Below are 24,825 nucleotides of genomic sequence, written 5' to 3'. Positions count from 1 at the left end.
ATCTCTGTACGGAGTCCGGAATAATTATTCATTGCCTCAGAGTCTAAGCATACGTGAACCAGTCAACACTCATCTGTCGACTCTTGTTGTAGACTAGGTGTTGACGACTGTGGCTTCGGTAGGCCAGAGGGCGGGACAAACATGGATATCTGCCGAAGAGGATCATCAAGCTGTCCTTTGGCACACTCGAACACGATCGTTATTGAGATGGACAGGGACTATCGATCCATTCATCGTGCTGAACAGTCCTCGTTGAGTGAGGTGGCTTTGGACGGTGTCGCTTGTTGTCATGGCAACATTCATCGCCCCAAGATTGATACTCCGTATTTGAGCGAAGCGACCGTTGACAGTTCCGACGCGTCAAACAACCGCTAGAATCTTTCACACGCCCAATCATTTCCTTCCACATGAATAGAGACAACATGCCTACGTCCTATGCTATGCCACCACCGTTATTTGCTTGAGACCACAGAGCGCAACTCTCACAGGCCTCGCACTTCGCCCTCGCCGACACCAACACCATTCCCGGCGCTCATACAACACCACGACGAGGCCATGGAGCCGTGGCTTGACTCCCTCTCGGAGGACTGGAAATCCGAACACCATTCCTCTTCGCCTGTCCCATCCCTCTCCTCGAGCCGGCACAATGGAAATTCGTCCTTCTCTCGCTCTCAAAGTCGCATCCCTCACCTGGCGAAGAACATGCGCAAAGAATCAACAACAGGAAGCTTTCTTCGACATAGGTCGCAACGGAGTCACTCACGTGCCGATGGAGAGCCCATCCTGCGAGAAAGAAGTGCCTCGAGCCTCAACTTGCCCCCCGCAAACGGCTCGAGTAAATTCACAAGTCTACCGCGCCGACCCTCGAGCGTGTTTTCCGAGTCTCAAAACTCCGTCCAACACCACACGATGAACGAAATGCCTGCTTCGGCAGAGACACCCGAGTGGAAGAGGAGATTAATAAACGGCGAAGACATCGCTAGTGATGGCTTTGATTTATTTTCGCCGTCGAAGTTGGAGGGAATCTTCAAACAGCCAGCATCTTCCGTCCTTCCCAGCGACAACGAAGCCGTGGAAAATGAAGGGTCAATACGTCGAAAACCATTCAGCATACCCATCTCGAACAACTTCCCAGAACAATATAGCAGCGTGCGCGGAACGAGAAGTCGTCTTAATCTAGCAGTGCTAGAGGAAATCAATGAGGAGGAAGAGTCGGAACATCAGAATCAGCCAAAAGGCCCTCATCCTACACTTGAGAAAGGATCTATACAAGAGTTGGCTGAGCAGCGCATGCGGTCGTTTGCTCGTATACATAATGACAACACCGCTCCGTCCTCTTGCCCATCATCACCAGAGGAGGAGAGCATTATCCAACGTCAAGCCACCTCCAGTGCCCCCGATCCTCGTTGGAGAACAATTAGTGGCCAGGAAGAGTTGAGGAATGAGTTCATCAGTCCAGTTACCATGTCCAAACAGAACTCGATTCGGGAAACGATCATGCGACATCCCACTAATGTCGACTTGCAGACTCTAGATACGAAACTCAGAGAGGCAGCCTGCGATTCGCCTCGACCGACGTCCAGTTCCAGTGACAGGGCAGTAGACTATGGAAATTGGAGTCGGAATGGACATGAGCCCGCGCCTGCGCGTGCTGACGAACTGTTGCCGGACCTCACTTCGCAGTCCTTGCCGGATGACTTGTCAATGGGCACGCAGGATTTTGTCGCCGGTGGAGGCTTCATTAACTCTCGGCGAGGAGGAAGATCAAACGAAAACTCCTTCCTTCGAAAGAGCCTCAGCTTGTCTCGTGAAAATTCTAGAATCGACTCTCAGAACAAAGAAAACTTTACCTTCAACAGCTCGCCTCCTCAGTCTTCACGCTTATGGGACGATAGCATTGATCAAAGCAAAATCAGTGCCAGCGCGCCAGGAACGCCCCCCGATACCAGCGTGGTTCACCATGCCGAAAGTCGTAGTAGGCCCACGTCTTCTGGCAGCCCGCTGAAGCTCTTTGGTAATCGAGACACATATACAAACAACAAGCTCATGCGAATATTAAGCCACTTCGAGCCGGAAGCGACAACAGATGCAGGCAACAGCGATAGCTCGGCAGACGAAGATCAAGATAATGTCTTTCGAATGAGCCAGTTTGGCCAGGGTGAACTAGACGGGTTTGGTTTTGAGCAAAACGTGCGCAGGCCATCACCAGTCGAGCTCGGTCAAGTCGGATCGGATGACAGAATATTCCAGCCAACTATCGCCGTTGCTGACCAGAAAGCACAACGTAACGAGGCAGAAGACCTTGCTAACAACGCAAGAGATGCTCAGGAAAGAGACAGACTGACCAAGCGTCGCAAGACCATTATGCAAGAACAGGTTACGATCCACGATAATGAAGTGGAAGTAAAGATCAGCTCCCTCGAGGAAAAGGCAACACTAGCCGGTAAGAAGCGTACCGACGCGAGACCAGGCAGTGACCCTGCGCAAGCAGAGCCTGAAGTTTTGGCGACAAGAAATCTATTGAAGCCCAAGTCCGCCAGAAGATCGTCTATGGGAAAATCTGCCGCTGGAGATGCAGCCAACACCGACGGGGAAGAAGGCCTGGTAGAGCTGAACCATGAACTCACAGAAGCACTGGCCGCAGAGCTCGCCACGTTTACGCATGAGGCTGTGAAGGTGAACGAAGATTCCCGGAAGCCGTCACTGGCGACTAAAGATTACATGGAAGAGGCCAACAAAGTCATGCAGTTTATTCGTGCGCGAGGGAAACCGGTGCCAGTGTTGAACCAAACGAGTGAACTGGGAGATACATCAGAGTTGAACGCTGATGCAATCCTTGACTTCAGTGTCGATGCCGAATCCACAAAAGAAGACTTCTCACGCCCGCCATCTCGAGAATATCCCGCAAAACCTCCGCCCGAACGCCGACATGCCAGGCATGATTCTCGTACTGCCAGCTATTTGAGAAAGTATCAAGATCAAGACGATCTTGACGTGTTGGCAAGCACTTCTGTCTTTGGAACGTGGGCTCCCTCAGACAACAGGCTAGCCGCTGAAGCTGCTAGTGTTCCTGTGCCAGATGAGTTTCAAGAAAGCGATCCGCCAAACATCCGCATACGTGGCCATAATGAGACCATGAGAAAAAGAAAACATTCAACATCTACCATAGAAGGTCCCCCTTCTAGCCAGAGTTCTCTACAGCATAGCTTCCCCACAAACTCGTCATCAACTTCGGGGCAAAAGGGCGTCATCACGTCTGGAACAGTGTCCATTCCAGATAAAGTAGGTGCAATGACATTTGACCATGACAAGAAGATTTGGGTAAGAAAGATGCAGTCAACTCAAAGCCCAAAAGTGTTAGATCTTGAAGGCGTTTCAGAGGATGATCCTTTCGAGAACATACCTGATCTAAGCATCGACGAGAAACAGGAAATATTCTCTGGGGCTGGTGAGAAACAAGATGCTGCCACTGGACAAAAGTCTGTCGTCTCGCCACCTACGCCTACGTCCTGGGCAGAACCTTCATCACCCAGGCAGCCTCTGCAGGAGTTGGAGCCTGAGATTGTGATGAAGCGTGATCAAGCTCTTGCCGCACCCCGGGACAAAGACGAAGGTGAAATCAATCTCAGTTCTTTGAGATCAAAAGTGTCCGAGCACGAGGTCAAGCTACAAAGCGGAGTCCCTTCTAAGCCACCCTCTGAACTGAAGGAAAATCGAAAGCAAGCACGGGTTGTAACAATCGCGTTCTCGTCGCCCGTCGTTTCAGGCATCAACTACGCAAATATGTCCGATGAGGATTTCGAAGCTCTGCCCCGAGAGGATGATTTGCCCCTTGACGAGTCCTACATCCATTTGGAAGATGACATTGAGAACATGGTGCCTTCGCATGAGAACATGGTGCCTTCGCATCACCCGCAGAATAGGTTTTCTCTCCCTGCCGAAGATCGCCAGGCCTTGACATTTCAACCTCGAACGATTTCGCCAATTCAAGAACAAGATGAAGAGCAGACGACGGGCCAGATGAGCATGGTGAATACCAATCACTTCCACGAACTTACACCTGCTCCGCCACGAGCAGTTGCGAAGCTTCAAAGGTCTGCGCAGAAAGCTACGAGTATTCTTTGCTTGACACCTCTTTCCGATTTTTCTCTCCATCAGGTCGACAAAGGTCGGGACCCAGATCAGAGCTATGTTGAGGATCGAAAACATCCCAATGCGCTTCGACAGGCACATGGATCCCTTGCTTTGGCTGTGGACCAACTTGTCAAAGCAATCACAGATGCAGTTCAAGATGAATTGTTCTGGGAGGATTTGCGACGGCTGAAACTCGACGAGAACAAAATCTCGTCTGTGCATGCGCTGAAAGAGTATTGCCCAGCCTTGGAACATTTGTCAGTCAGTGGGAATTCGTTAAGGCAGTTGGATGGTTTACCATCAAGCTTGCGCGTCCTTGATATCCACAACAACATGCTCAATGATTTGACTTCGTGGGGACATCTACACAATCTGCAATACCTTGATGTGTCAGGAAATGAATTAGAGAGTCTAGAATGCTTCAGTTCTCTTTTACATCTTCGGAGTTTGAAGGCTAACAACAATCGCATCACCAATATTGATGGGCTTTTGGATCTCGACAGCCTTCTTGACCTCCAGCTAAGTGACAATGAACTTACCTGTGTCAACTTTGAAGGGTCTGAACTTATGCGCCTCCGGAGCTTGGATTTGAGCGACAACAAACTGAAAGAAGTCAAGGGCCTCAGATCTCTCCCGGCACTGGAGAGTCTCAATGTTTCCAATAACGAGTTGGAGAAATTTGAGCAAGACACCCAGGATCGAGGCTTAAACTTGAAAGAGCTTCGCCTTTCTCACAATGCGCTGGAAGCAATCCATTTGAAGCAGATGCCCGCACTGAAGTACCTGGATCTCGATAACAACAGGATCAACAACATCTATGGACTGTCTTCGGCCTATGATTTGGAAATTTTGTCACTAAGAGAACAGGCGGGCTCTGCTTCTGTTGTGGATCTTATCCTTTCAACTCCCAACGAATGTCGTACGATCAGACTATCGTCCAACTCTGTGATGAGCGGCATGTTCAAGCTACCAAGCAAGCCACAGAACAACCTCCGTGAGCTGGAAATTGCAGCATGTGGTATCGCCGAGCTTCCAGAAGGGTTTGGTGCTGCGTTCCCAAACTGCCGGTCTCTGAACGCCAATTTCAACGCCATCAAGGATATAGCGCCCCTCAGGAGAATGGTTCATCTAAAGAATCTTCTCTTGGCCAAAAATCGCGTCAAGAAACTCAGACGAACATGCCTGGTCTTGTCACGATTGGGGTCATTGAAGCAAGTCGATCTTCGCGACAACCCCTTGACCGTCGGCTTCTATTCACCCGTACATACCGCTGTCGACGCTGACGGACCTACGTTCGAGGCGCGATATCATCTGCCCCGAGGCTCCGCCGATGAAGATGCGAATTGGGTGAAGTTATTAGACGAAGTGACAAGCATGAAAAGACGAACGATTGAACTGTTACTGGCAGACCATTGCAAGGGTTTGGTTGATCTTGATGGACTTTGTTTTTCCAGGGGACAGTCCGACCGAGAGGACGAGACGTGGGTGAGGTTGACTGCTCAAAAGGTGCTTGTGAAACCGGCCCAGGTGCAAATGCCGACTGCGAATATTGCAGAGAAGATGACACGAAAGCATGGGGATGTTTCTATTCCTTCTCCCTCTAAAGAACTTACTATAGTGGGAGGGGAGGGTTCGATGATTATGGATTGTGATGTTTTTGACGGATGAGATGGGTCACAGGGACTACGATTTCTGCTACGCTGTAACATATTGCATTGTACTGCATCTGGGCGCCAGACAATTTTTGAGGGAACCAAAAGTATTTCTTTTCTCGGGTTTTGAGGTTTGATTTGGTAATGAGTGAAGAGACAACACGGGTTAATGATGAGGAAGACTAGATCAATGAGGGATGTCTTATGCGTCTTTTGAGGGGCTTGTATCGATGTACTTGGGTCCCTTGTACTCTGGATTAGAGTATCCTTACGAACTGATCGATATGACTATTTCGATGATGTTTCTCCCCCTACATTGTGTTTCTTTACAGCATTGCATTCTTCACACATGTAGGGCCCTGAGGCTGGTAGAAGCCCTCCTCATCCCAATCAACCTGGGCAATTTCAGACTGGAACTTCGATGAGGTCGCTGGGGATGAATGGAAAGACGTCGGCTTGCCACACTCTGGTATTGTTATCCTTGCATCCTGCGGTGGTACTCTGCGGATAATAACATGAGTAGCAATGTCAAGCTCGTCCTGCCTCTCTTCGTCTTCCACTCCTTGCATTACCCCGTCGATCAACAAAGTGTGCACAGACCGACTGGAGCCGATTCTTATATTCTTCACAAAGTCCGGGGGGTGGAATCTCTCCTGAACATCCAAGCCTCGTTGAGATACGCTCTCTGCCTGTTGTTTATCCTCCTCGCCCAGCCTTCTCGTCAAACCATTACGTGGTTGAAGTCATGCAGGTTGCAGGTCACAGGGCACTGTACATGGCTCAGATTGATCTGAGGATTTATATAACACCTGCTTGGTTCTCAGTTATGGGGACGGATTCATCTTGTGGGCTCATAGACGAACCCAGCCCTACACAGAAGTCACGATGGAGCAAGTACCTGTTACGATCCGATTACCAGAGCACCCTCGTACCATGTTCGAGCATACGACCAAGTCGGGCGTTGTTCTCGTGCTGCTTAGTTTAACCTCGCAGGTTCAATCTTCTCCGATCGCATTACCTGCTCCACAGGCTGTCACGGCACAGATATCTCCCATCACGCCGCCGAGGGCAGGGTCTACAGGGGACGTGCCTGGGAATTTTGGGATCGTCGTGATGGATGTATCGATATCAACATCGAGAGCAACCGGAAGTGCCGGAGCAGCACGAACCCCAAGCAGACCACCTACCGTACTCGACAGGCTTGCGGTATCTCGGTAAGTCCTACGTTGGTACGAACAGGGAGTCCGAACATGTTGATCCTGCCCTCACCTTCAGCTCGGTCCTCTTCTTCTTCGTCGACGTCGTCGTCTTCTTACACGGCGGCACCGTCGGCACGGCGTGTCCACTCATCACTGGTCTTATGCCAGACGAACACGACGCTGCAGCTCAGTCTTCTTGACGGCGTATTGACGGATGGCAAAAATCGCACGGGATACATCGCTTCGAACTATCAATTCCAGATCGACGGTCCGCCGCAGTCAGGTGCATTGTACACGGCCGGATGGAGTGTTTGTTCCGTCGACGACGAAGGTACCACCCTAGATGCAGGGGCAGCGATAGGACAGTCCACGCTCGCACTAGGTGGGAACACTAACTTCTGGCAGTTTCTCAGTGGGAGCTTCTATAACTTATATACCGAAAATTGGGCGGCACAGTGCAGTCCGGTACATCTGAGGGTTGTGAGGTTGATCAGTAGTGTTAGAATCTGGATATTGAAATGGGTTCTGGCGTGCTCTGGTGGAATTGCGCCACAGTGTACATGTAAAAAATCATTATACTGTAGCGAAAACATAATGTACGAATTACTATATTGTAAGAGAAGTAAAGGTACCCATCGATCTTCTATCTACAAGACAGGAGGGAGGAAACAGACTCGGCTGTCCTCTCCCACGCCATCAACACAACCTCTCACATGCAGTATTCTCGACCCAGATACAAACACACCACCATCTCACCCGAGACGCCTACCGCAGGTTACCTCATCAAACGTGGCGCCATCCTGAGGCGACGTGGGACGATCAGAAGAAACAAGCCTTCCCCGGACTTGACACCTTCATTCGAGGTCATTGACGCCACTTCCCATGGTATCACACCAGGCTTCATCGCCGGCCATCGTCACGCCTTCCAGCCTCAACTTCGCTACGCCCTTGAGCAATCACATTCTTCTTGAGTACCGTGCAGTGCACACCTCCTACAAGGGCGCATGGCCTCCCTCGACGCAGACGACATGTACCTCTCGCAACTGTCCAGGCGCACAGAGGCCATCAACGCTGGCGTAATGGCCATCAGGGGCCATTCTCATGCCGTGAGCACACCGGATCGCAACAAAAATACATCAAGGCTACTCTCGAGTCGGGATCCGGAGCGTATACTGTGCTATGCTATGCGCCATACCGGTACAGTCTCTTCGGCGGGCTATTCGGCTGCCTTCGTGACGCATGCGACGGCAAGCGATGTAGACTCAGTCATGATCAATGGTCAATGGGTCAAGGGAAAGGTTAGACTGCTAAAGGAAGGTTGGCATAGCCGGAAGCTCAAGCTGCATTTTGGGAAAGAGATGGCATGGGATCAATCGGCAAAGGAACAAGTCAGAGTCGAACACATGTGGTTGGAAAAGGATGTCATGGAGTGACCGTCGATCTCCGTCCTTCGACCATGATATCTTTGTCCATGAGTCTCTTTCATTCTTTGTTCAGTCCGGTCGACGTCTCGACACCCAAAGCTTTGCGTGTCGACGAGAACGGAAACAGCCACTCACCAATCACACATGCTTTGAAAGGGGTCAATGAGCCCAGACACAAGCAAGCCAAAGATATCCAGTTGCACCATTTTCTGAATGGGTTAGCACGAACGCCAGGCGTCTGACTCATCGCATCTCGGAAGATGATATATCGTATTCCATTTCAGGCCGCCCGCCTGTGGCTTTCGCTTTGCACCGGGTGACGAGTCATCGAGGCGCTTTCATTTGCTTTCCCCGCCGCGCCTACTGGTCCGTGATGCAGCTCTCGCAACAGACTCGGGCACACTCGCGGAGGAGGGGTCCCTGTGCCGCGTTCCCCAGTCTGACAGTGAGGATTTTCTTGGGCTCGCCGATCGACCGTTATCGTCCCAAGGCCGTTCTATCGATCTTGTGGCTGCTGCTGGCCAGACCATTTGTGGCACGCCGGTCCATATCCTCAACTCATATCTTGCTCCGACACACTGGCCTACAACCTCTATCCTTAAGCGAGAGGTGCTAGGGACGGATCTGCATGAGCAAGTTTGAGTTTTCCTTGTTATCACGGAATGCTGCTGCCGACCGGCGCTTGCTGACTGATATTCTAATGGTTGCCAAACTTCCGATCCAACACCACCGGCGAATACCTCGCAATACAATAGCGGTCAAGGCAGTCGAGGCCCGTGGCTTGTTTTCTCGCATCGCTCCTACTGAGGTGTCAATCAATCGACATGGTGAAGCTGTTCTTTGTCGAAAGCTCCCCAACAGCTCGATCCCGCAAGGACACTGCGGCGCAACAAGCTAAGATAAGATCCCACGCGGCCATCGCTGGCCACCACAGCAAAGCCCGGCTCCGGACGCAGATTTCCGAGCCATCATCATCAATCAACTCGCCGTCCTCACCAGCTTCATCCTTTGATGGTGCCTCCATCATAACGGCGCCCTCGCCGGCCTCTAGCATCGGAATCGATTTCGGCGTCTCCAAATTCTCAATCAAATCCAGATCGTACGGGGATAGCGAGGAGGAATCATCGGATAGCTCTCCTGGCTCAAAGTTCTATACCACATCCCCAACACCGACTTCGTCGTCTTTACTGCTGGGCGCAGGGCCATGCTTTCATGGGACGAGGACTGACCCCTTCAACTGTATATCGACCGATCACCCCCACCTCCTTGCGGCTTCCGTTGACTATTGTATGTGTTCGCAAAGGTATGCGTGTGGCCGGTTGAAAGCCGAACTGACGCAGCGGCAGTCTCGGGAGTCACGGTTCCGGCTCATTCGGCTCTCTACGAGCTCTTCGACATCACCAATATCTACAATGGGTATTGGTTCGAGTTGATGTCGGATCCAGACTTCGCCTACTCGGGCGTATGCCTTACTCTGAGAGTGCGAGAGTTATCATGTGACTCGAATGCGAAGCCTTCGGAGGAAGTCCTCCTTGCGCTGGGCATCGCCCTGTCACGGTTGAGAAAGAGGATCGCCAACACAGGCAACGTAGTCGATGACATCTCTGTCACAGCCGTGTCCTTCATGGCTGCAATCGCCGTGAGAGACATCCCCCGTGAACTTTGTTGGAACGGACATGATGAGGCTAACTTCTCACGTAGAAGGCCATCGGGGACTCTTCGACGCATCAAAAACATAAACAGGCGCTGAAGTATATGGTCAAGGCACGGGGCGGGCTTGACAAACTGGGCCACGATGGCATGGACAAATGTCTTCTGTTGCAGTAAGGCTATCGATAATATCAACGTTTCTACATCAGGTTCAGGGTATCACTAACGTTTGATGGCCGCAGACGTGAAGGCTTCTGGTCCATTGCGGACGGCAGCACCATCTTTGGCGATGAACGCGAGAACATCGTGTCGATATACCCTAAGATGCCTCTGTCGGGGGTCAATCTCGAAATGACCATGTCGATTCCCCTTGGGTTCAGGGACCTCGCGCATCTGGGAAAATTGTCAGTGCAAGTGCTGGAGGTGTTGGTACGTACGCAGCAGAAGGCACAGATGGAAAAAACTCTGGGTTCGGCGCAACGATTACCGGAGCTTTTCAAGACACATAAACGACGCTACTCGGATTTCCACGAGGCTTGCCCTTGTCTTAGTGAGCCTGACGTGGACGGAGGAGCTAGCATTGAGAAACTTTCGGTCCTCGCCGTCATCATATACTGCAGCACCATCTTCACGCCCACTCGGAGTACCACGGTTCTGTATGATACGTGTCGCAAGAGACTTCAAAGCGATATTGCGACGATCAAACCAGATAGCGCGGCTGAAGCGGTGTGTCTGACCTGGGTGGCCGCCATGCTCGTATGGTCGTGGACTACGGTCAGTGGTCAGTTGACGCAACATGGCATATCGTGTCTAGCGAAGCTCAAGACGACGATTCTACGTGATATTGAATGGACGGAGCTTGAGAGTATCCTTGGCAACTTCTTCTGGTCGGAGAAGATGTCGAAGAGTCTGGAAGTGCATTATCTCGCTCTTGACACGGGATGATCAGAACCGTTCGATTGTGCGAGAAGCCCTAAACACCACTACGCGAGAGCCCACAATAAGAAGAGACAGTGTCGAAGAGACGCTAACAGCCACGACGAAAGGAGATTTTGTCCAAGACACACCTTCATCAGTACAGTTGGGGCCTGCTCTCTCTATTCAAGATGACAATCTTCCTCCAGATTTCAGGCTTCAACGAAGCAATGGTCTGGAGGTTGTCCTTGACCCTTCACCCTTGACCCCTGACGAATACCACGATCACCACCAGCACAGGAACTTGCCATGCCTCAGTGAGGGACGTGATTGAGCCTAGGCTCAGATGGCCAGTGGTCAGTCTTCCTTACGGTTCACGCTAAAGTAGCTTTTCCACAAAGGGTGGTCAAGTACCTAAGTGATCAATATTAACGCCCCCAAAGACCCAGATAGCCACCCTATCTTCCACCTGCCGAGGGTTTCGCAGGATTTATCACATATACATGGAATCACGATTCACGAATTGGTCCATTCTCATGCAGATGACGGAACCTTCCTACTTGTCATGTTCAACGGATGAATTTATGAACTTTCCATAAGGTACATGGATTTGGAACGAAATAAATGAGGATCTCTTATCTAGGAACTTCCTAGTTCTGAGGTTAGGGATGTTTCTTTGGGGGTGAACATATTAGATTGATAGGAAGAGGACCATCTCCTGTACCAGTAATATATATATCTATATACATGTATGTGTATGTACGTGTCTGATAGCATAGATCCCATCGAGAGGACTTTGATCCATGTACATTCATGGAGTCCATTCTCGTCTTCCAAAAACTGCCGATTTAGTTTCAACTCCCTTGCAACAAGAACTCTTGTAGAGAGAGAGAGAGAGAGAGAGAGAGAGAGAGAGAGAGAGAGAAGGAGAATATATAGATATAATGTTGATCACAACGTGATCAAAAGTTCAAATTGTAGGAACTAGGTATGGTCATATTCACTCCCGCATCGTAACCGTCAAGCAGTCGCGGCCCACTGTGTTTTAAAGTTCTTCAAACCGGCCATCAACCCACACAGACCGACGATGCCAGTGTTGAAGCCCTTGATGCCGGTAGGGTACAGGCTGTAATGCACGGCGACGGGCATCCAGTAGGTGGCGACCATGAACTCGGCCCACCACTTGCGCGAAAAGGCCTCCTTCTCTTGCGAGGTGGCGGCCGTCTTGTCGGACCCCTCGAGCTGGCTCTCGCGCAGCAGGCGCAGGTAGTCGCAGGCCACGCCGAGGAGCCAGGCGCGGCACGACCAGGCGACCCACCTGTCCATGCCGCCGCGCTTCTCGACCACGCTCATCGGCACCACGCCCTTGGCCGCGAGGTGCGACACGTTCTCGAGCAGCTGGTACGCGATGTACCCCGCGCACTGGACCAGGGCGACGGCGCGCAGCGTCGGGTCCATTCGCTGCCCGGCGGCCGCCTTGTCGGCCGACGCCAGCGACTTGAGCCACAGGTACAGCGGGATCAAGCCCGTGAGCCGCAGCGTGGTCCGCGTGTCGGACACGAGGCTGCCCAGCGGAGCGAGGAACGACGTGCCCGCCCCCACTGCGATCGGTGGGCTTTTCGACGTGCGCTGCCGCCCGACGATGCGCGAGATGTAGGATACGAGAGCGGCGCGGCTGGGCGATTTCGAGTGCAGGTACGCCGCGACGTAGAGGGAGTAGTTGAGTGTGCTGAGAGCCGCGCCGAGTCCAGAGGTCGTTTTGATCAGCCTGAGGGAGTTTGGGTCCGTTAGAATATGTACCTGGACATAGCTGTACACAAGATGTACGTCTCCAAGACCAGGGACAAGATGTGCTCATTTTTTCCCCCTGAAAAAGGATGAAACAGCCGCATGGAATCCGATCCATTTCATTCCATATCAATTCAGGGAGGTAGGTTAATAGAAGAAGAAAAGGAAAAGGGAAAAAGGAGGCTTCCTCACTTGCTAATGCGCAGAATGATCTCATCGACTTTGGATATGCTGGTTTTGACGACATCTGCTGGGAGTTTGGCCATGGTTGACGTTTCTGAAGACTCGGTCGAGGTGGCCTGTGGCTGCTGCTGCTGCTGCTGGCTCTTTTCGGATTCTGATGATGTTTGAGGAGTTTGGCTGGTGTCTGTTTCGCCGGATGACATTGTGCGCGACGTGTGCACAGGAGTCCCTGTGTACTTTGCAATAAATGTAGGTACGGACCTGATGCGAGAGGCAAGGGCCGAGGGCGAAGAGTCAGAGGGATCTCAGATGTTCACGACGGCAAAATCAACGCGAGGTTTGTTCTGCTATGTTCAGGCCGAGTCGAAGCTTGTACAGTATGAGTAGGCAGATATTGTAAAAAGTCCCCTGAAGTTGACATAACAAATAAATTCCAAGCGAAACACATCGACGACCGAATCTGGGGATGTCGACGCTTCTCCAATGTCCCGAAATCTAATCCAAAGCCGCTGGACCGAGGCAAAGACGGCCTCGGGTCCCACGTGACCGTCCTGACATCCCGAGCAAACAACGGAGACTAATACGAATACGAGAGCGAGAACGAGAACGAATACGCCCATCAGGCACTTGTTCGCTGCGTTTTGCTTTGGAGTTCTATTAGGTACGGAGTGAGTACTCCGTACCCGTAAGGTTATTATTACCTGCCTACGGTGGGCAGGATTTTTTTCGTTGTACGGTGCACCTTGTACTCGTAGTACGCAGGACTCCCGTTTGTACGATACCTCTCTAGCCTTTGGGTAGAACCTCGTATCGGTCAGCGCCGTGGCGGGTGCTGAAAGAGAAGCGTCATTTGTGATAATCACGCAGCCTTGCAAACTTACTGCGCCTCATCCTCCTCCTCCTCCTCCTCCTCCTCCTCCACTCCATCCCCTCGCTCTTCCTTTCCTCTATCCCGTACCTTACCTTATCATCGTACTCGTACGTGCAGGCTCCTGCCATTTCTTTTCTTTGCGTATTCAATTAGTGCAGGCTATATATTCTATCGAATCAATCGCTCCCTCCCTCAGTGCCTGTGTTCCGTGCAAGCAAAATACACATACACATACACACCCACAAACGCGCGCGCGCCCAGACACCTCCGCTTCCAACTAGCTGCTCGTTATCTCCTCGTACCTGAATGCCCGAGTACGTAGAGCGACGCACCGTTTTCATCATGTCTTGCGGCGACATCTTCCTGGGGCTGCTTGCCGTCCTCTTCCCTCCTATCGCAGGTATGTCATTCATCCCACCTTCTCAAACATTTTGGTGAAGGTCTATCCTGCCTGCAAGCACGATGCTAACATGAGGCTCGCCCCCCATCCACATTAGTCTGGATCAAGTCTGGAATCTGCTCGTGCGATTCACTGATCAACATCCTCCTCTGCATGCTGGGGTATATCCCTGGCTTGATCCACGCGTGGTACATCATCGCCCGCAACCCCGAGCGGGACTACGACTACGAACCGCTCGACGCCGAGGGTGGAAGAGTCACCTACTACTACATCCGACACGAACCGTGGAGGCGCGACTACGGAACCCAAGAACAACGCGGTCATGGCCGACAAGCCCCTCCCCCGCCGCCGCCGCCGCCGCCGAAGCCCCAGAATCGACCTGCACCCGCACCACCGGCACCGGCACAGTCCGCCAGTGCGAATGGAGAGGGGAGCAGTAGGCCAGCGCCGCAGGTTGAAGGGCCGAGTGTGGGCGCAGGTGGCGATGGCCCAGAGGCACCCCCCAGCTATTCAGAAGTCGTAAGGGGTGACAATAAGATCCAATCTCAAGACTGAAAAACAAAAATCGGAGCTTGTCATCGTGGAATGTATTATTAATTAGGTGGCGGGATGCTTGTTAGGAATAGGAACCGGAGTTGTTGAAGGCTTAGCATGGAACCTGAATCCATCTTCAGTGTCACAGATGAATGTCACGAAGCTTTATAATGATGTGGGATGGCACGAAGTGCGTTTTAATATTTTCGTCTGTTTAGCTTTACTGGAAATTAGAGCAGAGCCAAGATGTGAACTGGTCATTTCTCCCAATCAATGATGCTGAGCTACAGAAGACGTTATGAAGGATAAGAGAAAAGAAACAAACTGCCCGATTCCCACCTTCAGTTCGCTGGTTGATAACCTCAAGTCGCCAACAGCACGCTTGGTTTCCAATCCCTTCTTTCCCGCGTTGTGAATACCTGTGGATCACGAAAGTACCCTCTAGGTACCTCTAGGTACCTAGTTTAAGCCTTGGCGTTGATGATCTGGACGACTGCGCGACACCGTTAGCAACTCATCTGCATTTGTGATTCAGCAGACACCTACACTCGGGCTTAAGACTGGCACCGCCAACAAGGAAGCCGTCGACGTCAGGCTGCTTGGCGAGTTCTCTGCAGTTGCCTGCATTGACGCTGCCGCCGTAGATGATTCTGGTGCTCTCGGCAACCTCAGCAGAGACAGCATCAGCCAACCACTTTCGGATGGCGGCGTGCACCTCCTGAGCTTGCTCGGTGGTGGCAACCTTGCCGGTTCCAATGGCCCAGATGGGCTCGTACGCAATGACAACGTCCTTCCAGCCGTCCTTGCCAATGGACTTGTTGACGGCGTCTAATTGTCTCGTGACGACATCGACGGTGACGCCCTTCTCTCTTTCTTCCAAACTCTCACCGCAGCACAAGATGACGCCAATGCCGCCGTCGAGGGCCGCCTTCGTCTTGCACGCCACGAACTCGTCCTCTTCACGGAGAATGGTCCTGCGCTCCGAATGGCCTAGCAGAGTCCATGTGATGTTGCTGTCTTTCAGTTGTGGCACGGAGATTTCTCCCGTGAAGGCGCCGCTGGGCTTGTCAAAGACATTTTGAGCTGCGACTTCGATGTTCTCCGACAGATGCTCACGGGCAAGGAGGAGGTACAGCGAAGGTGGCGCGACCACGACTTCAGTGTTGGGATCTGTATGTTTCGTAACCCAAAAGTCAGTCTTGGGATGCCGGACTCAAGAGGTCTATTCTTCCAGCTTCTATAGGTACCGTCCCACGAGACGAAAATAGACCGGAGGTGTAGTTAAAGTGAACATACCGAGCTTCGCTGTCGAGAGATTGTGAGCAATTTCTTTGATGGACTTGATCGTGCCATTCCTATAGACGTGATACTGTTAGAAGCTTGCTCACTGTGGTGATATCGTGCTGTGAGGTGCAACAATCATACATTTTGAAATTTCCTCCGACGAAGAACTTTCGAGCCATTTTTGCGGTGTTGAGGAGGGAACTTGGTAGAAGTTTGGGAAGATTGACGGGCTGGGTTGGGCCAGGACAAGGTCTGGAGGGCAAGATAATGAATACGATCGAGGTAGCAGAACAGTACAGTATGCAAGAAAGGTGGAAGCTGAAAGTAATTCAGAAGCAATACTTCTCCATGCTCCTGTTGACCGCGGGGCTCGCCAATGACAGATCGAGGGGTGTTTGGGAGAGGGCAAGACGAAGAGGGCAACTCTGCCGAGCTTCTCCCGCTCGCAGTCCAGGACTGGCCTTCCGAGCGTTTTCCGGTTAAAGCGGCGATCGACAAACCATCTGACAATTCGTTTCTCGAAGATCAACTTGATCTCATGTGTCTCACAATCGATTCTCGCTTCACACTCGTGAACCTGGAGCCGCTAGTATTTCCCCGTCTTGCCGGAACTCCCAAAGGCATATCGTACACGTTGTTGATGGGGCACACAACTTAGATGCTCCCGAATCCTTCCGACTGTCGCTGAAGAAGGTTCTTCTCACCGCTCAGAAGCCCCGTTAGTACCATTTGTAATTTGATGGTACTTGGCGGCGGACTCCGTGGAAACATCAGCCTTGTCGCAAGGGGAATGTCGAACCCAACGTAGGCGAGAAAATCAGGGTGCTGGCGCTTGGGATGCGTTCCGTGGCGTCCTGTGGATGGAGCCAGACGGGGCGGATCGGTACGGTTCACCTCGTGGGTGACCTGACTTGTATACGCTACGAGTACATCCAGGTCATTGAAAATTACCGTTTTTATAAATCCACCAAATTGTTCTGGAAGTGAGGAGTTACTCATCACAATGCTTGCCGCATCAGACATCCGAAGGTGAAGCATCTCCACCGGCAATACGGAGTAGTGATGTGCCTAATAAGCGAGCCAAGCAAGAGGTTTTAAACAACAAACTCGATTTCATTCAAAAGAAACATCGCCCATCTCCTCCAACTCTGAAATGACCAGACTTGATGGGACTCGGTCTCTACTTCTACGTCAGCCTCTCGGGGACAGCGAGACTGGCGTATAGATATATGTAGGTTGCCTAAGGCTCAATGCGTCTCTGCAACAACAACGGTAGATACTTCGAGTATGCCGGCCACTCATCCCCCTACTTTGGACCCCAACGTTTCGCACGAATTGATTTCCTCTTCATCTTTGAAGTGGCGTTACCTGCTGCCGATGTCTCCAGGCGGCGTCGACAGCACTATCAGTCTGTCACGCCACGCATCCACACGTGGCTTGTGGGTCACGTCCGCTCGCGAGTTGACGAGGGATCTGCCCGCGTGCGGATCCAACACGCCGGACAATCATCTCTGTGTATATAATGAAACATCGAGACAAATATGTATGCTCTTCTGTCAAAGCGTCTGTCGGTCACTCCTCGCTAAGGCTTGAAGTCGGTGTTTGCCGAGCGGCCATACTGAGGAAGACTGTGTTACTTTTCTTACTCAATTGCTCTCCTATTCACAGAAAGATTTGTTCTGTTCCTACAAGATGGCAGCACTACCGAAGAATATGGAACATGTAGACCGAAGAGAACTCTTCACCTCACTCCCTGCCAGGGTCTATTACCTACAGCAATTCCTTGAGTTTGGCCCTGGTAAGTCTCCCTTCATTGTGAGACAGCTAGCCAAAAGAGGAAACGTTCTTACCAAGCATTTCGCAGACGATGTGGTTGCACTGAGTGAAGGACAGAAGTATATCAAAGCCATAATCCCGGCCATTGTCAACATGGTATACAAGAAGCTCTTGCAGCACGACATAACAGCCCGAGTGTTCAGCACGCGTGACAGTCGTAATGAAGAAGATCCAGATCGGTGGATCAAGGAGGAAGACGCTCAGATCAGACACCGGAAGATGTTCCTCAGATGGTATCTCACCAAACTCAATTCAGATCCGAGCAAAATGGAATACTGGCAGTACTTGGACAAAGTGGGGTGAGTGTTTAATCCTTTGAGCAGATAAGAGCAATGGCTCACCCTTCATAGCTTGATGCATGTTGGCAAAGGGAGGAAGAACCCCTTGCACGTCGACTACATCTTTCTCGGGGCTTGTCTTGGCTATATCCAGGATGCAATGGTCGAGGCCATTCTCTCGCATCCTCGACTGGAGCTGACGCAAAAAATTGGGATCGTCAAGGCGATCGGTAAAGTCATTTGGATTCAGAACGATCTCATGGCCAAATGGCATGTTGAGGACGGTAAAGAGTTTCTCGATGCCGAGGGGGACGAAGAGACTCGAGCCGAGGCACGTGAACCAGAAGGATACGTGAACGGTAAGAGAATGTTGGGGAAGGTGGACGAGGATGATAGCTCGATTGATGGCACGTCCATCTCCTCAGAAAAGAGTACGACCAGTTTGGGCCGCACAATGGAACAGGTCCAGCTGAGTAATGAGCAAAGCAGATGTCCTTTCAGTGGGATGGTCAATGGCAGCCAGGACCTGGACCAGCAGAGAGCGACAAAGCCCCCAAGAGACAGTATTTTCGGGCTGCCTTCTTCGCCAACAGGTATTCCGCGTCTCCGCGTGATGGATGGGAAGACAATTGGCAAGGAACGACTTGGGCCAAGTCCCTTTCCTTAGCACAGAAGATGATGTACTGTTGTGCTTAGCGAATTCTGTCTGAGATATCAACGGCGTGTAGGATTTATCAAAGGTTGTGATTTTCACTTGTAGGAAAAGTCGTGGGCAAAACATCTTCCCTTCGAGATGAAATTATGAGCCAGAAAGTGAAATAAAGTGATACGCCCGTAGACTAAATGCTCCGCCGTAGCATGTCCCTTTCGCATCTCGCTGCGAGTCATTGATGCCTAATTCAACGGCCACGTCTGACTCAACTGAATCTTGATATTTTTCTGCCTCGACTTCGTGAAGAAGGCCTCGTCTACAATATTTCGGCAGAAGTTGTGCCTCCGCTAGCACCAGCTACTCCCTGTTGCACTCATCGTACCAGCCGTCGTTGGGTATTGCCTGTCCTTCCTTTGCGACTTCGCGTTTTCCCGGTTGAGCCCCAGAAGCCCTTTGGCGGCAATGGCTAGCAAACACTCAGGAAATTCTGACGGTGCGCCTGCAAAGCGACAGAAGACCTCAGGCGATATGAATCCAGAAAACAATCCCTATCTCGCGCATTGGCGCGAGAACGAGTCGAATGGCTACAGTAATGGCTACTCGACCCCGCCGAATGACGGTCCTCTAGCGAAACTGCAAAGACACAAAACTACCGCTGCGCTTGCTCGGGAGGCCGAAGATAGCAAGACGAATCCTTTCACTGGCAAGCCATTCTCTGAGAGATACTTCTCCATCCTACGAACCAGACGCGACCTTCCTGTGCATGCGCAGCGAGATGAATTCCTCCAACTCTATCAGAAGTCTCAAATCCTTGTCTTCGTGGGTGAGACTGGTTCCGGAAAGACGACACAAATACCACAATTCGTCATCTACGACGACCTTCCTCAGCAACAACGCAAGCTCGTCGCATGCACGCAGCCAAGACGAGTCGCTGCCATGTCTGTGGCCGAACGCGTTGCGAACGAAATGGACGTCAAACTTGGTGAAGAAGTCGGTTACAGCATAAGATTCGAAGACATGACCAGTCAAAAGACGATGCTCAAGTATATGACCGATGGTATGCTCTTGAGAGAGGCCATGAACGACCACGACTTGCAGAGATACAGTACCATCATTCTCGATGAAGCCCACGAGCGGACTTTGGCCACTGACGTTCTAATGGGTCTGTTGAAAGAGGTCGTTCTGCGCAGACCAGATCTCAAACTGATCATCATGTCTGCAACCCTCGACGCACAAAAGTTTCAGCGCTACTTCAACGATGCGCCATTGCTCGCTGTTCCCGGCCGAACACACCCCGTCGAAATCTTCTACACCCCAGAGCCCGAAAGAGATTATGTGGAAGCGGCTATTAGAACTGTCCTGCAAATACACGCAACGGAGCCTGAGGGAGATATCTTGCTGTTTTTGACTGGTGAGGAAGAAATTGAAGATGCCTGTCGCAAAATATCTCTCGAGGCAGACGAGATGATCCGTGAGGCCGACGCCGGCCCAATGAAAGTGTATCCACTGTACGGCACCCTACCCCCTGCTCAACAACAGAGAATTTTCGAGCCAGCGCCACCTCCTCGCAAGCCGGGCGGAAGGGCAGGTCGCAAGTGCATTGTTGCTACCAACATTGCAGAGACATCTCTCACCATTGACGGTATCGTGTACGTGGTCGACCCCGGTTTCTCGAAGCAGAAGGTCTATAATCCACGTATCCGTGTCGAGTCACTCTTGGTTTCTCCCATCTCGAAAGCATCGGCACAACAGAGAGCCGGTCGTGCGGGTCGTACCCGGCCTGGGAAATGCTTCAGGCTTTACACTGAAGGAGCGTTCAAGAAGGAGCTCATCGAGCAGACGTACCCAGAAGTTCTAAGATCGAACTTGTCATCAACAGTTCTGGAATTGAAGAAGCTCGGCATCGATGATCTTGTTCATTTCGATCTTATGGACCCTCCCGCTCCAGAAACTCTCATGCGGGCTTTAGAAGAATTGAACTATCTTGCCTGTTTGGATGACGATGGCAATCTGACAACAATGGGCAAGTTGGCCTCTGAGTTTCCTCTGGACCCGGCTTTGGCGGTGATGCTGATCTCCTCACCCGAGTTCTATTGCTCGAACGAGATTTTGAGCCTGGTGGCTTTGCTTTCCGTGCCTCAAATCTTCGTGAGACCAGCTTCTGCACGCAAACGCGCAGACGAAATGAAGAACTTATTTGCTCACCCGGATGGCGACCATTTGACACTGTTGAATGTGTACCATGCCTTTAAGGGTCCCGAAGCACAGGCTAACACGCGACAATGGTGCCACGACCATTTCCTCAGCCTTCGAGCTCTTCAATCCGCAGACAATGTGCGCATGCAACTCAAGCGTATCATGGAACGGGAGGAGCTGGAACTCGTGTCTACCCCATTTGAAGACAAGAAATACTACGAAAACATCCGAAAGGCACTTGTATCTGGGTTCTTCATGCAAGTTGCCAAGAAGGAGGCCAATGGCAAAACATATACCACAGTGAAGGATAACCAGACTGTTTTGCTTCACCCCAGCACTGTCCTCGGCCAGGAGAGTGAGTGGGTCGTGTACAATGAGTTTGTGCTTACGAGCAAGAACTATATTCGGACTGTCACCAGCGTCCGGGGCGAGTGGTTGCTCGACATTGCGCCTGGATATTATGATGTGGACAGTTTCCCTAAAGGTGAAGTTAGGACGGCATTACAGCGACTTGCAGAGCGGGTTGCGCGGAGGCAGAAGATGAAGGGTGGCAGATAATCCTTGAGATTCGAAGTCTCGACACGGATGTTTTGGTTTCCTGTTTCAGTCGACTCGGTCGCAAAATTGACTTGGATGCCTTAACATTTGCCCAGGGAACACACCAGCAGTGTTCGGAAACTCTTTTTATGGTCCGACCCTCGTGTTCAAAGCCCGGCGACCAAGGGAATGCCCTTTGGAAGCGGTGAAAGTTCAGTGGAAAAGGAATATTTGCAAGACGTTGTGTCTGCAGCATGGCGAGTTGTTTGGCAGAAGAACTCGGGGGCCCTGATCTTTACCGATCATGCTTGAGCTGAAGGCGACACACTTGCTAGACGATAGAGTTGCTCAAGGTCGCAATGCCATGTACTAGTACGGAGTATTCATGTAGAGGATGGGTAGAGTGATAGCAGGCTCAGCTGCCTTGTTCCGGTCGAGCTCGGCCATAATGGGCATGGATCCGGGTGTGGGATGGTCACAAGCCTCGCTAGCCCTGCCTGGTGCGCCTAGTGAGCCCTAGTGGCACTTATGGGCCCCCGTCGCCTAAATCTACAGGCTGTTCCTGCTTTTGCCTCCCCCAAATTCACCGAGGTCGGCAGGGATTAAGCTCCCCAAGCGCCTGGCATGCTTAACCATCCCGGGCCTGGGCAGCCTTCACTCGCCTGCCGTACCACAAGTCGTCGACGCCAACACGGCTGCGCTCCAGCCACTGCTTCTTCCATCTCGGCGCGGGCAGACAGACAGACACTGACTGACTGAAGTCTCTGGCCGCGTGGTCCGATCTCACTGCTGCTTCTTCATCCGTCCTCGTCCAGCTTCATCAATCCCTTCATCCTCCCGCATTTCCTAATCTTTGCCATCGTCCTCTCTCAAAGGCAGGCAAAACCCCTCGAGGCCTCCCGTCTCACCCTACGCACCCAGTCGTTTTATTACGCACTTCCGCCCTCCCGATCGGCCAATCCCATCCCGGTCCCTGCTCCCTGGGTCGAGCATCCCTCCCGTGAAACACTCTGCGCGCCGACTGGGATCCTACGTGAAGATCCAGACCCAGGACTTGGTCGGCTCTAATTTCACCCCTACTGAAGGGTCAACATCCTCACCTTCGATCATCTCATCGCGGCCGACGCCGGTTCTCGTCAGGCTGATGGTGTAGACCTGTCTAATTGACCATCCATACGACCAACTGACGCCACTTCGAGCCGCGCCCTGTTTCTGATTACATTCGTTGTAAGCTGTCGGGTAAGATGGCCACCACAACAACTTCACCTATATCTTCCCCTACGGCTTCGCCAACAGGCAGTCCCGGGAGCGGAGGAAATGGGCCTAGTTCGCCACTTCTCTTCTTCGTCGCGCTGGGCTTCGGCGTGGTCTTTACGAATCTATGGTAAGCGTGACATGGGCGATCTACTCCATGTCAGCTTGAATTGATTGTTTTGCACAGGATTATTGTCGGTGTCAAATACTGCTTCCGATATAACCAAAGAAACCGACAGCGCATGAACGGTGAAGATCCCGATGGGGTCGACCTGGGCGCCATGCCTCGCCAACACCGTCGCAGGCGCGAAAAGAAGCTCATGTCGATGGATGAGGTCAATGAAAAATTTCCCTTGATAAAATACAAGACGTGGCGGTCGAATCGGGCAGACGAAGGGCTACCTACCGCCGGAGGCATCAACAATGCATCAAGGCCCGCGAGCATACACAATCAACCCCGAGAGTCAAAGGATGCGAAGGAATCCACCGAACTGGCCCCGACACACACCATTTCCACCATTGAGGAAGAAAAGCCACAAGACCAGCACGGCACGGCCGAGGTTGTGGGTGAAAAGAGTCGAGCCGACACCCGACCAGCTACGCCAACGCGGCCCAAGTCGGCCCAGTCAACGGCAGCTGAAAGTCCCATACAAAAAGTCACGTCGAATTATGAGGACGAAGATGACGAGCAAATTCAAACAGCAGTCCCAGCCGAGCAACTACCCGACCCCGGCGACGCCTGTGCCATCTGTATTGACACCATCGAAGACGATGATGACATTAGAGGGCTCCATTGTGGACACGCATTTCACGCTTCATGTGTTGATCCTTGGTTGACATCAAGACGTGCTTGCTGTCCTCTATGCAAGGCCGATTACTACGTTCCAAAACCGCGGCCTGAAGGCCCCAATGGGGAAGGCTTGAATAGAACTGGAACCAACTCAGAAATTCAACCACCTCCCGGGACATTCACCCTCGCGCACAATGGTCGAGGCGCCAGGAGACCTGCCATGGTCATCCCCGGCCGATTCATGAGCATTGTCTACCATGATCGTGACCGACACGGGTTCCCTGTCGTTGTAAGAGCCGAGCGAAGGGGTCCTCAAGACCAGAATCAGCAGAGGGATATGGATCGTGACTTTCAGAGGTCGAACCCACCTCAATCTACTAGTTGGCGGTCTCGGATACCAGGCTTTCGTATACTTGGCCGTGGCCGAGCTGCTGCTCCGACGCAAATAGCTCCGGCACACTCAGATACCCAACCTACACCTTCCCAGCTTGAAGCCGGGAGGTGAAGCTTTCGTTCCATATGTGCGACGTGAATATGACATGAATATGATGAAGATCGTCTTGTTTTTCTCTGATGAGTTTGAGTCATTGTTTGGTTACATGGTACGAGTATTTCGTACACCGAGCAAGCATCAAGGTTTTTTGTTGTTTCGTCCAAAAGGGCCTTGGGATGGAGAGTGGCATTGGGCCGAGATTGTATATTCCGCAGCCCAAGGACGGAGTATTCCTTTGGTTTTTTTCCCCTTTTTCTTTCCTTCTGAAGGTCTTGAATGTGTATCAGTCAAAACGGTGTGACTCGAAAGGGGCCGGCACCATGCGTGACAAGTGACTTCTGCAAAACATCGGGGACTTTAGCGTGCTTGAGGGTAATATCACTGATCTTCACGATGGAATGGATCAAAGTGTCGACCATTCTTTTAAAGTGGTTTCTGAACTTCTTCTTCTTCTTCTTCCGCGCCGCATCGCTTCAAGGTTGGGTGCTATATAGGTTCTTGCTCTCAGTCTCGAATACGTAATACTCCAGACTCCGGTACTTTGTACCCCGTCCTGGCCTTCTTTCGCAACGACAACGCCACCGACAATTTCCGTGGTCCAGACAGACGACATCAACCCTTGTTGATCATGTATGGTGTCGCTGTTGCCCAGGCACGTGAGAGCAGATCAACTGTGTGCCCGATGTCTGGATGGGAGTAGTCAGACTGTAGCCGAGGTCATTCGAGATTCTGTAGACGTTCCTCTCCTTAAAATG

At 51.7% G+C, this 24,825-nt stretch overlaps 11 protein-coding genes across 11 annotated transcripts; 8 read left to right on the top strand and 3 right to left on the bottom strand.

Annotated features, from left to right (window-relative positions):
• Positions 1-555: 555 nt before the first annotated feature.
• On the top strand, positions 556-5,802 carry PV08_01916 (uncharacterized protein; the record flags this gene model as incomplete). The annotated part of the gene is made up of 1 exon (XM_016376276.1): positions 556-5,802. One exon carries the CDS (start codon positions 556-558, stop codon positions 5,800-5,802), a length of 5,247 nt encoding a protein of 1,748 aa, XP_016241552.1.
• A 917-nt stretch (positions 5,803-6,719) lies between these two features.
• On the top strand, positions 6,720-7,185 carry PV08_01915 (uncharacterized protein; the record flags this gene model as incomplete). Its single annotated transcript, XM_016376275.1, has 2 exons — positions 6,720-7,000; positions 7,062-7,185. 2 exons carry the CDS (start codon positions 6,720-6,722, stop codon positions 7,183-7,185), a joined length of 405 nt encoding a protein of 134 aa, XP_016241551.1.
• An 804-nt stretch (positions 7,186-7,989) lies between these two features.
• On the top strand, positions 7,990-8,418 carry PV08_01914 (uncharacterized protein; the record flags this gene model as incomplete). The annotated part of the gene is made up of 1 exon (XM_016376274.1): positions 7,990-8,418. The coding sequence occupies one exon, from the start codon at positions 7,990-7,992 to the stop codon at positions 8,416-8,418; it is 429 nt and encodes a 142-aa protein (XP_016241550.1).
• An 815-nt stretch (positions 8,419-9,233) lies between these two features.
• Positions 9,234-11,004, top strand: PV08_01913 (uncharacterized protein; the record flags this gene model as incomplete). Its single annotated transcript, XM_016376273.1, has 4 exons — positions 9,234-9,696; positions 9,756-10,048; positions 10,111-10,232; positions 10,302-11,004. The coding sequence occupies 4 exons, from the start codon at positions 9,234-9,236 to the stop codon at positions 11,002-11,004; spliced, it is 1,581 nt and encodes a 526-aa protein (XP_016241549.1).
• Positions 11,005-11,994: 990 nt separating this feature from the next.
• PV08_01912 (uncharacterized protein) lies at positions 11,995-12,782 on the bottom strand (the record flags this gene model as incomplete). The annotated part of the gene is made up of 2 exons (XM_016376272.1): positions 11,995-12,742; positions 12,775-12,782. The coding sequence occupies 2 exons, from the start codon at positions 12,780-12,782 to the stop codon at positions 11,995-11,997; spliced, it is 756 nt and encodes a 251-aa protein (XP_016241548.1).
• A 168-nt stretch (positions 12,783-12,950) lies between these two features.
• PV08_01911 (uncharacterized protein) lies at positions 12,951-13,148 on the bottom strand (the record flags this gene model as incomplete). Its single annotated transcript, XM_016376271.1, has 1 exon — positions 12,951-13,148. One exon carries the CDS (start codon positions 13,146-13,148, stop codon positions 12,951-12,953), a length of 198 nt encoding a protein of 65 aa, XP_016241547.1.
• A 1,010-nt stretch (positions 13,149-14,158) lies between these two features.
• PV08_01910 (uncharacterized protein) lies at positions 14,159-14,771 on the top strand (the record flags this gene model as incomplete). Its single annotated transcript, XM_016376270.1, has 2 exons — positions 14,159-14,216; positions 14,314-14,771. The coding sequence occupies 2 exons, from the start codon at positions 14,159-14,161 to the stop codon at positions 14,769-14,771; spliced, it is 516 nt and encodes a 171-aa protein (XP_016241546.1).
• Positions 14,772-15,264: 493 nt separating this feature from the next.
• On the bottom strand, positions 15,265-16,213 carry PV08_01909 (triosephosphate isomerase; the record flags this gene model as incomplete). The annotated part of the gene is made up of 3 exons (XM_016376269.1): positions 15,265-15,920; positions 16,047-16,105; positions 16,176-16,213. 3 exons carry the CDS (start codon positions 16,211-16,213, stop codon positions 15,265-15,267), a joined length of 753 nt encoding a protein of 250 aa, XP_016241545.1.
• A 1,513-nt stretch (positions 16,214-17,726) lies between these two features.
• PV08_01908 (uncharacterized protein) lies at positions 17,727-18,815 on the top strand (the record flags this gene model as incomplete). Its single annotated transcript, XM_016376268.1, has 3 exons — positions 17,727-17,832; positions 17,899-18,169; positions 18,221-18,815. 3 exons carry the CDS (start codon positions 17,727-17,729, stop codon positions 18,813-18,815), a joined length of 972 nt encoding a protein of 323 aa, XP_016241544.1.
• Positions 18,816-19,262: 447 nt separating this feature from the next.
• On the top strand, positions 19,263-21,554 carry PV08_01907 (pre-mRNA-splicing factor ATP-dependent RNA helicase PRP43; the record flags this gene model as incomplete). The annotated part of the gene is made up of 1 exon (XM_016376267.1): positions 19,263-21,554. One exon carries the CDS (start codon positions 19,263-19,265, stop codon positions 21,552-21,554), a length of 2,292 nt encoding a protein of 763 aa, XP_016241543.1.
• Positions 21,555-22,777: 1,223 nt separating this feature from the next.
• Positions 22,778-24,082, top strand: PV08_01906 (uncharacterized protein; the record flags this gene model as incomplete). The annotated part of the gene is made up of 2 exons (XM_016376266.1): positions 22,778-22,917; positions 22,975-24,082. The coding sequence occupies 2 exons, from the start codon at positions 22,778-22,780 to the stop codon at positions 24,080-24,082; spliced, it is 1,248 nt and encodes a 415-aa protein (XP_016241542.1).
• Positions 24,083-24,825: the final 743 nt, after the last annotated feature.

The sequence above is a fragment of the Exophiala spinifera genome (genome assembly GCF_000836115.1).
Source record: "Exophiala spinifera strain CBS 89968 unplaced genomic scaffold supercont1.1, whole genome shotgun sequence".
Taxonomy (NCBI): Eukaryota; Fungi; Ascomycota; class Eurotiomycetes; order Chaetothyriales; family Herpotrichiellaceae; genus Exophiala; species Exophiala spinifera.
This window is presented reverse-complemented; position numbering and strand designations above follow the sequence as displayed.